Raw genomic sequence first — 13962 nt, 5'->3', positions numbered from 1 at the left:
CACTTTTTGCTTAGGGTTTCAAAAGCTCAACAGTACATTCCATAAGTGTGTGCTGATGTTAAAATAACATTTTATTTTAGACCACCTGATAAAATACAAAATACTAGGTTTTTTCATGGGGGTAGTGTCTTTGCCAACTAAATAACTTGTCTTGACTCTGCAGTTTTGGTTAGTAGGGGTTTTTTTAATAGCATATCTTGACAGTTTCTTTCCTTGTGTCCCAAAGGATTTAGTGATAATTTGATACCTCTCTTTGCAGTTGTTGGAGGGAAGTGATGCTAAACAGGCAATAGGGCTTCAGGGAGATTTTCATGTAGAAAGCTCTTTTTCTTTTTTTTGTGTGTGTCCTAGCATATTCAGTTTTATAAGTTGGTGATTAAATAATCAGTTTGTGTACTAGAATAGATGGAACAAAGCTTAAAAAAATGCATCACAGCTTTAGGAGGAGGATGGAAGTTGTTTCTGACAACTAGCTCCTATTATGAAGAGCCAGCAATGCAAGCTTTGGTTGTCAGATTTAGCCAATGCAGTTGTTAAGCCTAATGCCTTTGTATACTGGACAGTATCAGGGTGCCCAAGTCTGCAGCAAGATGACCGTGAGAAGGCAGGGCTTTGAATGCAGAGGGTCCATCTGAAGCTGATCTCTGGAACAAAGTCTGTTCTCACCAGGCTTAACCTGCATAAGTGAGGCTCTGTGCCAGTTCCGCATAATATGTAATGACATAGCTGAAAGGTGTGACTTCAGCAAATACTGCAGAAAGCAAGTCTCTGGGTTAACACTTTGTTTCATTAATTCCAAGAACTCGCTGTAACTACTTTTCCAGAAAGGTTGCTGTAAGCTATCCAGAGCAGTATTGCATCACATGTGATAGAAGGCTGACAGCCTTCACTCCAGCTCTTGGGTACGCTAATGGACTGAAGCGTTTCCTGTATCTTAGCTGTCCTGGGAGCTAATCATAGTCCTGTGTCTTGTGTACTGATGTGCTTGAAATCCTTTGAACTTTCCTTGCAGATAGGGGAGCTATTTTTGCATCAAGATGTCCATTAAACTTTTGCAATTCATTTAGAGATGATCCTTTGGTGTAACAGGGTAAAGTTTATATTGACATCTGCTCCAGGTTCTCCCTCTTCCAGCTGTACAACAAAGTTTGAAGTGCCTATGACTTGTTTCCATTTGAATTTTTAGCATAAAACTAGCTCACTCAAATTATTTATTGCTGTAAAACTAAGGGTTATGTTGATATATTTGTTCTTGTTATTCAGATGGTCGCCCACTGTATGTGCTGAGATTGGGACAGATGGATACCAAAGGCTTAGTGCGAGCTCTTGGGGAAGAGGCCTTGCTTCGATACGTAAGTATTTTTGGAGCCAACAAGTTGCTAACAATGTGATATTTTCATTTAGATATTTCCTCCTCTGCCAGAACATTCATCACTCTGGATATTTTGATGTACTCTCTGGCCGTCTGTTTTTGGTTTGAATACATCTGAAAGCTCCTGGTAGCTGATCTTCTGTATTCTTTCCAACTGCAAACTGATGGCGGAAAGGCGTAGTTCTTGGCAGCCCCTGTGGTTATTGGTTAGCATTTTCACAGATTCTTCTGCAGTTTGTACAGTGCTTCAAGTCTCTGCATTTGTACAGAAGACAAAATGCCATGCTCAGATTTTGTCAAGCCCATATTCCAAGAATAAGAATAATTTATTTTAAAAGAAAAAGTACTTGCCTATAATTTTGCCTTCTCTAAAGGCATGGCTTAGACTGTGCTTTGTGGATTTGCTCAGTTTCCAAGCAGAAACCTGGCAGAAATGCAATAATTTTTTTGACTCCTGGTAATGACAGTCATGGCCATAGCAACCACTAGAAGCAGGGATTGGATTTTACTTTTTCTATTCCAGTGGCATTTCCAGCCGCATACTAAATTGCATGTGTTTGCCCTAGTTCTGTTTCAAGATTACTTTCTTTGACTTAAAGAGCTTTAATTTCTGAGTAAATAGGAAATCAATACTTAAGGAGCAGAAGTGTAGGGAGACTTCTTGTCTGTATCACTGCTGGGCATGAGTCTTCCTGAGGATTTTGTTTACATTTTACTGCTTTTATGGAAAGGCATGTTTATTTTTCAACATTTACCCCACTGGTTGATCTTGCAGTGATTTCTAGTTCATTCTTTTGAAAAAAAAAAAATTATGCTGGTTTGAGCTTGTAGCTTTAATTAGTCTTTGGATATAAACATTTTTTTCTTTGTCTCATCTACTCAGTTTAAGATTGTCTTCTCTAAACAACATGTTTTCTTGTGCAGGTTCTTTCAATAAATGAAGAAGGGCTGAGGCGATGCGAGGAGAATACGAAAGTATTTGGCAGGCCAATAAGGTAAAATACAACCAGCAGGCTTGCTCTTTGGGAATTACCTGGTTTCACGGTGTGTGTGGGGGAAAATCAGGCAGTGTGTGGCTGAGCAAAGTTTATTAAATGGAACAAGCAAAGGGCAGGCAGTGTTGTGCATGCAGACACAGGCACAGAGGCAGAGAGCCTCCCCAGTTACCACTGGAGTGCATCTGCATGGTCAAGCCTGAGGGAAACACACCATCTGCTCCAGCAGTCCTGGTGTCATGTTCATAATGGTCCTGCATGGGGCATCTTATGCTTCTACTGCTGAATGTCTGCAAAGAAATGCAGCCTAACTCCCCTTTTTGTTTCTGAGGGATTTTATAGGCAGACATTGGTACAGGCTGCCAAAAAAATCAGGCCATGATAATGTCATGGATACCTGAAACTACTAGAAAGGCTATTATCTTCATATTAGTTGTTCACCTATAGTCCATACCAAGGCTCATTACACTCAGTTCTTGTGTGCATTCTTCATTCATGATATGCAGTTACTTAAATCTTGATCCACGGTGAGGTCATGAGGCTCCTGTGAAACCTGGGGTCTAGTTTTCCAAGTACTGGCATGACTTCATGTGAAGTTGTCAGAAATGATTTGCCATCCCATCTTTAAGTCTTTGTAGGGGTCACTTATGAAAGTGTTAACTGCAGAATGGATTTAAGAGTGGAATGAATGCAGTACTGGCCCTGAAATGAAACAGTGTTTCTTGGACTCTTTTCAGTTTCTGACTCCTTTCCTTAATCTGTAAGGGTTTGGGGTTGCATGGTATGTCTGCTTATCTTTTTCCTGTTAAAGAACTTGCTGTCCTAGCTGTCAGTGAGAGGTCAGATCCATGTGTGTAATTGTGGAGTTGTGTTGCCTACTGGATTTTCAGTTGTAGAAGTAATCCTGAAGCACTACATATTAAACATTTAAAATGAAACAAAGAAGTGTTTGCTGTTTCATAGAAGCCTTATGCATAATTTAATGGATGCTAGCTGGTGCAGCACAGCTGTAAATCTTGAATTCATGCCCAGGGTGAGACCTGAACTTGGAAAGTAACTAAAGCATATGCTGAAGCTCAGTATTTAGTATTAAGAACATCCCTGTTCATATAGAAAAAGCTTCCCCCCATGAGACTTGACAACAGAATTATCTTTGACATGTAATGGCACTGTTGCTGTACAGTGTTAGTAGGAAATCTGCACCATGATTTCTAAACTGCTTTACATAGCAGTGTGACCACTTGATTTCCCAGTAAAAACAATGGTTTAACGTTTGGGCTAGTTGTTGACAGGATCTTTTTTGGCTTCATGTTAAGCTTCACATGGAGTTGGCATGCTGCAGGGAGCGGGGCATATGTGTGATGTGCAAAGTGATTGTTGCATGTCCTCTGTAGCTGTGGTTGGCATACTCTTAAGACATTTCTGTTCTAAGGACCTTAAACTCCAGTGTCTACAGGTAGTGTAAAACAGAAGAAACTGAAACATGCAGTGGGGTCCACACATTGCAGTACATTGGACTCTTGCATAAGAAAGGAGAATTTTGATGCTATTGAGATTCTTCTTTTCATTTTTATCTTTCTCAAATTCAGCTCATGGACCTGTCTAGTAGATCTGGAAGGCTTAAACATGCGGCATTTATGGAGACCTGGTGTCAAAGCATTGCTAAGGATCATTGAGGTGGTTGAAGCTAATTACCCTGAGACTTTGGGTCGTCTTCTTATCCTAAGAGCACCTCGAGTATTCCCAGTTCTTTGGACACTGGTATGTTTGTAATTCAAAGTATTCCTCAGCACACTGATGCACACTTGTAGTTTGTAAAAACACTGTAGAGATCAGACTTTATAATCAGGAAGTGTTACCAAATGGTAACATCTCTTTTATAGGATTTGTGGAATGGATTAAAAAACACTGCTTAAGACCTTGCTTACATAGTTGGTTAATTTAGTTCTTTTTAGTGTGAACTTTGCATAAGAAGGATGGTAACAATGTGATCAAAGTGATGCCTTCAAAATTGACTTGAGAAAAATGTGGGAGCCTGATCTCTTCTGTTTTTCTTTTGTTTGTAGGTTAGTCCATTTATTGATGACAACACTAGAAAGAAATTCCTTATTTATGCTGGAAATGACTACCAGGGCCCCGGGGGACTGCTGGATTACATCGATAAAGAAATTATCCCTGATTTTCTTGGTGGAGAGTGCATGGTATGAATATGAACTAGTGCATATAGCAACTTGTGGGGGTTTTATTTTTCCCCTCCCCTCCTCTAAACAAAGAAGCCTAGAAGCACAGAATGATTCCTAATGTAGTTTGGAGGCAGGGACTATGATGTAGGTTTGCAGGCTTAGTGTTTTCTTCTGGATCCACTTGAAAAAGAGAAGTACAATGCTTCTCTACAATGAATATCAAATAACTTCTCAAAAGAGCCAAGCACGGTTAAAAGCTGTAGTGTCTGCTACCTGTCAGGTTCAAGCAGATGTGGTAGCACAGCACTGAGCAGGAGCTGTCACCATCAGGTAGTCAGAAGCCTGTCACCTAAAAGAACCATCTGATACCACAGGAGCCCGAGGAAATGTGTGGCATGTCTGCTAGCAGGGCTTAAACAGGCAGGTCTCCTAGCACAATGTGTGCATCGACCCACAACAAACAAAAAAAAATGTTTTACTGCAAGATACTGTATTTCTCAGTCCCTTATCATGTGCCTTAATAGCTGTTTCCTGCCTAGGCCATGGGTGTCGATTGAATCTGTCATTTTAACATCTCGGTGATACTGTAAGGTTTGTTTTCTCTGTAATGTTTTTGACAACACAGGCTCACTGGTGTGACTGAGGTGTGGGAGTGCGATTCAGGCATTTTCTGGAGCCTCCATCACAGTAACAAGATGATTTTTTTTCTGAACTCAGCTGTGTTAAAATATAATTTCAGGCTTGCTTTTTAAACCGCTGTACACTTTCTAGATTAATTTCTGTACCATTCTTAAATTCATCTAGGTCTGTTCAAACACAGCTTGAAATTATAATAAAGTACTGTTAAATGTGTCAGAGTAGAGCATGTGTTTATCTTCAGTGGGCTGCTTTTTGCTGCAGCTTTCAGTAGAGAGAGTTTGTGCTATCTAATTTGGAGCTTGAGAAGCTGGAAAAATCTGCTGCTTAAGTAAGCAAAAGTGAATGTTACCAGAAAGCAAATTGTTACAGTACTTCCTGCTGGTCACAAGACAATGATAGAATCTCTTTCTCTTCTTTACTTCTGGATATTTGAACAAAAATGACTTCTCAAAGATTCTTTCAAAGTCTCTGTTTGAATTCAGTTATCAAACACTTCTGCTGCCCCAAACACTTCCATGGAGCATACCCCTGATCAGTTAGTTGTCTAACTTCATTACTACAGGCTCTTTTAAAAAAGAAGATTGCTTAGAGAAGTTGTGTAATCAGTTCCAGTACTGAGCTGTCAGGACAATTGTAACTTCAAAACTTACCTTCCTGACTGCAAGATCCTTTTACCTGTTTGGAAACTTACTCTATCTCCCTACCATTCTTTGTCCTTAAATTTAGCTACCCCAGTTCTTTCAGGTCTCTGGGGGGCTATATGTTTTTTAGACTGACTCACTATTGCCACTTTCCTCAGGATTCTTACGTGGCTCACATCTTTCTTCATTATAGGGCATTATGAGTGATAACTATAGCATTTGCATGGTCATTTTCTGTGGTGGTGGCTGCTGTGTAGATACAAGATCTATTCCTCTGGCATATAATTCTGCAAACTCACCTAAACCAAGTCATTGTAAAATAAATGTTTGTGTGTATGATATACAAGCTATAAAATTACTTCCAAACAGTGTTCATATCTCATTCTTTTGGATAGTTGCTGAATGTGAGGTTTAGTTTCTGAAGCTAGCAGGCAGAAAGCATGACAGGGTGTGGATGTAGATGGGGTCCTTTTTAATGGCTGTTTGTGCTTTTAGTGCGAAGTACCAGAGGGTGGGCTGGTTCCCAAGTCCCTTTACCGAACAGCAGAAGAGTTGGAAAATGAAGACATAAAGCTTTGGACTGAAACAATCTACCAGTCTGCAAGTGTCTTCAAAGGAGCTCCCCATGAGGTACAGTTGCAGCCTACCCTTCTTTTCTTTCAACCCTCTGCTCTGGACTCTGTGTCTCGGTCTGAACATGGTTTAGAACTTGAATTATTTAGTTGCCATGCTTTCACCTTGTTCTGTAGTTCTGCTGCATAATGATGCTTTAGTAGCTGAAGTTTGTGACCATTCCTGGTATCACCTTGTTGGTATTTAGAAAATATTGATGGTTTTCTTTCTATTCAAAACCACTTTCTAAGCAAAGACAAACAATATTCTCAGAAGCTACTTGAGAGCTTCTGAAAGTCATGTGTTTAAAACATAAATTCTTTCCTGATGGAGTGTCTTTATCTACAACACCTTTTCAATAGTCAAACCAAGCCCAGCAACAGAAAAGCTCTGTTCTTTGTGTCTCTTCTGGTAGGAGTTTCTTTACTGAACAAATTGCTAATGTCTAATGTGACTTTCTGTCTCAGGTTCTCATTCAGATTGTGGATGCCTCATCTGTGATCACATGGGATTTTGACGTGTGCAAGGGCGACATTGTCTTTAACATCTTTCATTCTAAAAGAGCCCCACAGCCTCCTAAGAAGGACTCTCTGGGAGCTCACAGTATTACATCTCCTGGTGGGAACAACGTCCAGTTGATAGACAAAGTCTGGCAGTTGGGGCGTGATTACAGTATGGTGGAGTCTCCCCTTATCTGCAAGGAAGGGGAGAGTGTGCAGGTAAGGCTGCCGAGTCCTCATGTGGGAGCAGATGGAGGCTAGCTCCAAATCTCCTAATTCACACCCATTGAGGACTGACTGGTGATTCAGCTCTGGACTGTCTGCTTGTTTTGGGTCGACATTTCAGCTTCTGTTCCTAGCTGTGTGCTGCAGAGAACAGGGGGAGGGTGCACATGGGGTCTGCTGGGAGGGCAGGTTGCATCAGTCCCCGATGGTGACTGGCATTGTTCATCAAGGAATACAGGGGAGCCACCTAGAGTGAAGTGTGCATCCAGAAAGAGCAAGACATGCCTTGTGTTCTAACTTTGACCATTATTTTCTAAAGCAAACAGTCTGTGTTTGAAGAGTATCATAGTGTCTTACCTCAGTAATGAGAGAAGTCTGGAAATTAAGACTGAGCTTCTGTGTGTCCCTCTAACAGGCACCTTAAGGAGGTCCTTATAGCCAAGGTTCCTCAAGTTCTTTTAATGGCATTTGCAACCTATCCTTTAATTTACCAAGTTTGATACTACACACAACATGTTTACAGTCACCCTCTGCTGCTGCTGTTCCTTTTGACTTGAAGTAAGCGTTGGACAGCCTTTGAAAAAGGAGCTCCTGAAGTCATCTAATTGGAAATGTTAAACTGGAAATATGGGCAGTGACCTCTTGAACTGCATTTTCTCTTTCTGTGAGGCAGGAGCCTTGACTGCTCTTTTCGGTCTCGAAGGACAGCTGCTAATGAAAATAAATGGAAAAAATTGATATTGTTTTAAATAAGAACTTTGTCCTTTTAGTATATATAAATCCTAACCCCTTGACACTGTCAAAAAACAGGAGGATCTGCTGGTGTTCTGTCATAACTTTTATAAGCATGCTGAGTGGGGAGAGTTGACCAGCACTGGCTGAGGAACTGAAATATTGGCAGTGGGAAAAAAATCTTATGGGCATGTAGGCAGCTTTTCTAAGCTTAGAAAAGAAATTTCAAGCCTACAAACCTCTATATTAACAAGGTTAATTTTTAATTTTTGCTGTGGCTGCTTCCAGGGATCACACGTGACCAGGTGGCCTGGCTTCTATATTCTCCAGTGGAAATTTCACAGCATGCCTGCCTGTGCTACAACCAACCTGCCTCGTGTGGATGATGTCTTAGCATCTCTACAGGTTTCCTCTCACAAGTGTAAAGTGATGTACTATACAGAAGTAATAGGATCTGAAGATTTCAGGTATGTCTGGCCAAGGTTCATAAAGGGCAGCTGGTGTCAAACCTTTCTGATACTTAAGTGGTCAAGTCAGTGTCAAGTTCACTTAAATACAAATAAATTGTGAGGACTTGTGTTTTCTTAGACCTCAAAAAACAAAAAGCCAAATAAAATAATTCAATCAGTACTGTCACTGTGGGCAGCTAATGTATAAAAGGGATTAACTATCTCATTGTAATCATCACTGGTCACTTTGTTCTGCTTTGTGTGAAAGCATTGTGTGAGTTGTTGGGCTTGGCAGGTTGTCATGTAGAGACGGGTGAAACTCAGAATGGAACTGAGTGAATTCAGCTGCTTGCCAGTTGATAGCCTTGGCTGAGACTAGTTCTCAGTCTCTTTGAACAGCATCTGTTTTTTGCAAGGTGCTTGGTGTCCCCATTATCTTATGTGGTGAGGCTGCACCAAAACCATTACTAGCTTTTTATTCAGTGTGCAAACAAAATAGATACAAAGCAGAAATCAAAATCTTTATGTGCTCTGAAGCTTAAAACAACTCTGGTTTTTATTGCAGGGGATCTATGACCAGCCTTGAATCAAGCCACAGTGGATTCTCCCAGCTCAGTGCTGCCACCACCTCTTCTAGCCAGTCCCATTCCAGCTCCATGATTTCCAGGTAGTGCCACAACAGATGAAAAGCAAATGGATGAGATGGCTGGACCCTCGCCTGTGGCAGCTGACTGCAATACAGCATATTCAACTGGCAATTACGCAGAAAACCCCACCCCACAAAAGCCTTTTATAGATAGTAAAGTAGCTGTTTGAATTTTAAACTTAGTGGTTTTGGTCCTTGTTAGATCCAACAGCTTGTCTCTTAACTTTAACCCTTTTTCCTAACTCAGCCATAAATATTTTTGCAAGTGTGCTTGCACAAATCCTAACTCTGAACACAAGGGCTCTCACTGAAAGGAAAAATAACCAGTGCATCAGTTAAGAATAACTTTTTTAACTGTGTAAATGTTAAAAAAGAAAAAAAAAAGATAAAAACCCTACCAAAAATGCTCCGTAGTGCATTAGAGATCAACTGCAAGTCTCCTGTCAGGACATTCCTTGCCATCTTAAGAAATCCCCTGCGATCTTCCAGTGCTGCAAACTGTTCTCCCATTGCCACTCAGTGATGTCCGAGACAAAGAAAAGCAGTTGCTGGATACTTGACTTTGTGAGTCCATTTTTTTCAAGGCTTACCCACAGAGCTGTGGCCAGGCTGTAAACACTAATACCTTTTGTATGAGCACATTTTTGGGGAATTTGAGCTCTGGGTCTTGGTGGGTTAAAGCAATTAATTCTTTCCTTGGATTTGCGGTTGGAGCACTCCAGAGAGAGAGGCAGAGAGCAGGCTCTCCCTCACTGTCATGCTGGGCTGATCCAGAATCAGTCTGAGGATTTGTTCCCATCTCTGTGCTGGAGCTTCACTCCGCTTCCTTAGTACACTCCATGTGAATTGATTTTACTGAGACTCTGTTCTTATCAGGAATTTATGCAGAGCTTAAGCTTGCTTCTTAAATTAGTCTAGAGGAGGTATGGCTTACATCCTTCTTCTGCACTTTTCAGTCCCTCTTGCCTCCTATCCTTCCCTGAGCATGTCAGAAATAGAGCGCTTTAGTTCTGAGCAGCAGAAGCTTTAATGTAGGCTGGGAGCACAGGGATCTTCCATCTCAGTGATATGGCAGAAGATGCTCTAAGCAGTGCCTGCTTGACCATTTTCATTATTGCTACTGCCAGTGGTAAACTGCCATTTTGGATTTTGTCCCTCTTCTACCTAGGCCCAAGCAATCCTACTTGAACTCTTTTTGGCAAAGTCTGTTCAGGTATTTTTCCACTTCAAGCTGTCTGTCCCATGCACAGCAAAAGGCACAAAAGACTGAAGTGCTGAGCAAAGGGCTCTCAACAGGCAACTACAGACCATAGCTGGCAGTGGAACAGAGAAGATTTCAGTCTGAAATACAGCAGGATTTGTGTAGCTAGACTCTGCCTGGTCTTCCTCACCCTCTTAGAGCTAAACTGTCCAGGCAGAAGGGAGCTGCTGTGCTGGCTGCAGTCCCTAGAGGAAGCTGGACAGGCTCTAATAAGTCCTGGGGAGGCAGCACTGTTGTGGGTAAGTGGTAGAGGAGCTTGTGGAGATCTTGCTCTTTAAGATACTGGATGCCCTGCCTAAGGAAAGTTGGTTCTGAACTCAGTTTGAATCTCGTTTTATGACTGCAAAGCTTCTGAGAAGCAGATTATGCTAACCTCTGACTAAGAGCACCTCCTGCAGACCAGTTGTGGCTGTGGAGCGGGGCAGGCAGCTGGCAAAGAAGTGGCTTAGTAACAGGTTTAGAGGTGCTGAGAGGCCAGTCTCCTTAAACTGAACCAAACTGGTTAGTTTTGTCTTTTTTGGACTTAAAGGTCAAAGATGGAGGTTAGACTGTCACTTAGGCTGCTAAGTGTGCTGTTGTGTGAGACAGGCCACTGCTTTGTGTTGAGCAGCTCCCTGCCCAGCGTCTGCACAGCAGCCGTGTGCCGGGGTGCTCCTAGGAGCTGTCAGCCTAGGAGGAAGCCTGCTTGCTGAAGAGGGGCTTTGGTTCTCGACATGCAGCAGCCAGTACTGCCAGGAACAGGGGAGCTAGTGCAGCAGGAGGCCCTGAGATGAACTGAATGACACTCATGGCTCTTTGCAAATGCCTCTGTCCATTTACCAGGCTGTAAGGGTTGAAGATGGTCCCCTTTCTTTCTTTCTCTCTCTCTCTCTCTCTCTCTCTCTCTCTCTCTCAGATGGCGATTTTGCTGACAACTGTAAAGAAACTGCTTCATTCAACACTCCACATCTGTCCAGAGGTGTCTGGCTTTGTAGACCTTTTTGAGTTGCAGTCACTTTTCAAGTCTGAAGATCTATATTTTGTTTTTCACTTGAGCTGGCTCAAAAGTGGCACTTTGGGTTTTTCCTGCTGTTAATCTTAACACATCTTTTAAGCTCAAAGCACATGACAGCACAAACAGCTGGGGAGATAAAATTCCAGAAAAACAATAGCTAATCCTCCTCTAAGCGAAGTGCTGTGGCAATATGACTTGATTACTGCAGTCTAATTAATTTCCCATACCCTGGTCTTTCTTTGTGTGATTTTATTGCTTTTCTTCTTTCTCTCAGCCAATAACTCTTCTGTTGGCTTTTTTCCTGTTATCAGTGTCCTTCTGCACTTTCCTGTCTGTACTCATGAACTGCATATCAAATTCTGTAAATGTTTTGTATACATAATACCTCATTCTTGGTAATAAAATACAGATAGTCTTTAAAAGATTTTTTTATCGTTTATCAATAAATGTGAACTGTTTGGAAAAAAGGGTCAGCCTCTGTTTCATTCACCTGATGGAAGGCTTCCAGGTTATTTGATGTGATGAATCGAGTCTGCCAGAGCTGCTGTGGGGCAGTGCTGCTGTCAGGGGGCACAGGAGGCACCTCAGCACTCTGCTGCTGTGGAGAAGTTTCAGTCTGTCTTGGGGAGTAGAAACAAGGTCTGAGGAAATGCGGTTTTAGAGGGAAGTCAGCTTCTGTCACAGAACAAAATCCCCTCTTCCCCACAGTACATGTACAATACTGGGCTGAAAAAGTCTTCAGGTAGCCCTAAAAAGGAAAGGGTTGTGTTTATGGATTGCATGATGACTTTATGTTCTTTAATGACAGTTTGAGAGAGAGCTTCAGCCTCAGCAGTTGAGCTGATGGCAGCAGTGTTACATGTGTTATCTACAAGGGGTACAGCAAGGGTACAGGTAAAGGTCTCTCATTTGCCCCTCTGCAGGCTCTAATGTGTCTGCCCACCTGAACTAGCCAGTGCAGTAACTGTTTTCTTTTTTTACCTCATTTTTTACCCAGTGGCCCTGTCATAGGCTTTCTGGCAGAATAAGGAGCTGCCTATGGCCCTAGGCTGAGCATGTACTCTCCTGGACAAACCGCAGGGATGTTGGTGCAGGCACAGCTCTCTGAGCCTGAAAACTGCCCCTAAATCCTGGTCCTTGCCATTGCTCTGAGCTCTGCAGGCCTTACCTTACCATGGGGCTGGGTGAGAGCTGCTCTGCTCCCCAGTGAGGTGTGGGGGCTTGGCCAGGGGGGTGGCTCTTTGCAGGTGAACATTAAGCTGCATTGCTCTGTGCTTGAGTTCAGTGGGCGCAGCTGCAGTGTTTGGGTGAAGTGCTGGGGTTTCAACCCCAAGCCCCAAATTAAGGTTGACATATGGGTGATTCCCACAGCCCTTCCCAAAGGGGGGGTGAATTAGCCTTTAGGCTTCCTTCCAGGGTGGGCTGGCCTGGCAGGGAGAGCCATTGGGTAAATGAGCCCCAGTAAACAAGGGTCAGGTGTCCCACTTAGGGATAAAAGCTGGGACCACTTGCAGGAAGGGGCAGTGGATGCACTTTGCAGAGTTCCCTGTTGGGGAAGGACCTCCCACCTTCCCCTGCTGGGGAAGGACCTCCCAGGAAGGACCTGGGACTGGGCTCCAGCCAGGTCTGGCCTTTGTAAACATGGGCTGTGTAGAGATTCAGTATGTGGCTTCCTTGGTCTTATGTGTTTGGCTTGTTGACTCAATTGTCTCCCATCCCTTCTATGGGAGACTGCATGTCACCATTTATTCCCCCATTGTTGGTCGTGTGGTGTCGTTGTTGAGGTCAGTGGGATTGATGTCAATTATGTATAATCTGACTTTGTACCCCCAGCGCTCACCCATGTACTTACCCTTTTGTATCAAATACAATTTGGTTATTGGTTCATCTTTATGCTGGCTGCATCCTTTATGCTAGGCCTAATAATTGGCAAAACATAGGGTTGGGGGTTTTTGACTGAAATGTAATATAAAGGTACAGTAATTCTCTCTCATTTAAGAATAAGCATGCAGAGCTGCCCACAGAGGGGTGTGATAGTGCTTGCTGCCATACGGGGTGGAGGCAGGGGGCTCCTTGGCTGCCCCCACCACTGGTGCTTTCTTGGGTGGGAGGCTGAGACAATCACATGTGGGGAATTAAGATTTATTTTTTGTTAATCGGTAGAAGTAGACAAAGCTTTAGCTATTTTTAAAACAGAATCCAATAAATGCCAGACTGTGGTTTTTCTAACCCCTGGAGTTAGAGCAGTGGCTGAAACATCCATTTATGGTTGGTCTTCCAGATTTTATCCAAGCCGTAAAGTTTCTAAAATGAGAATCTTTAACTATGGTTATGGAGGTCTGTCAGCAAGACCAGATGGCTGCCTGACCTACTTCAAGTTTTAACATGTGGCCAATATTTTTATGCCAGCACATAATTATAATGGGACTGGCTTACTGCTGCTCTGGACGTTACTAAATACAAAAGCCCTTGAAAAGACACTGCACAAGAAGGGGGCTTTGGCTGTTCAGCTGTGCTTGCCCGGGGAGGTGGGGGGAAAGCTGCCTTTCCTGGCCGATGCTCCTCTCTTGAAATGGCAACTAAAACTGCGAGGCTCAGTCCTCCTCTGAGCTGAGCAGGTGATAAGGATGCAGGCTGGGGCTGCTCCGCCATGCATCTCCCCTTGGAAAAGCATTAATCTGGTTGAGCTGTGTATTTTAGTTTTAGGGGTTTT

The 13962-nt window shown here is 42.8% G+C and overlaps 1 protein-coding gene across 1 annotated transcript in view; it reads left to right on the top strand.

Moving 5' to 3' along the window:
- Nucleotides 1-11716, top strand: part of SEC14L1 (SEC14 like lipid binding 1) — a 44321-nt gene extending 32605 nt beyond the window's left edge. The window contains exons 9-17 of the mRNA XM_026861039.1: nt 1264-1352; nt 2297-2367; nt 3957-4128; nt 4434-4568; nt 6326-6460; nt 6910-7161; nt 8188-8366; nt 8914-9015; nt 11151-11716. Coding sequence (XP_026716840.1) covers nt 1264-1352; nt 2297-2367; nt 3957-4128; nt 4434-4568; nt 6326-6460; nt 6910-7161; nt 8188-8366; nt 8914-9015; nt 11151-11166 — 1151 coding nt within the window. The 3' untranslated portion in view covers nt 11167-11716. The remainder of the gene's footprint in view (nt 1-1263; nt 1353-2296; nt 2368-3956; nt 4129-4433; nt 4569-6325; nt 6461-6909; nt 7162-8187; nt 8367-8913; nt 9016-11150) is intronic.
- Nucleotides 11717-13962: the final 2246 nt, after the last annotated feature.

The sequence above is a fragment of the Athene cunicularia genome, assembly GCF_003259725.1.
Source record: "Athene cunicularia isolate RWA chromosome 18 unlocalized genomic scaffold, athCun1 chr18_part1, whole genome shotgun sequence".
NCBI lineage: Eukaryota > Metazoa > Chordata > Aves > Strigiformes > Strigidae > Athene > Athene cunicularia.
Note: the sequence above shows the minus strand (reverse complement) of the source record. Positions and strands in the feature narration are given on the sequence as shown.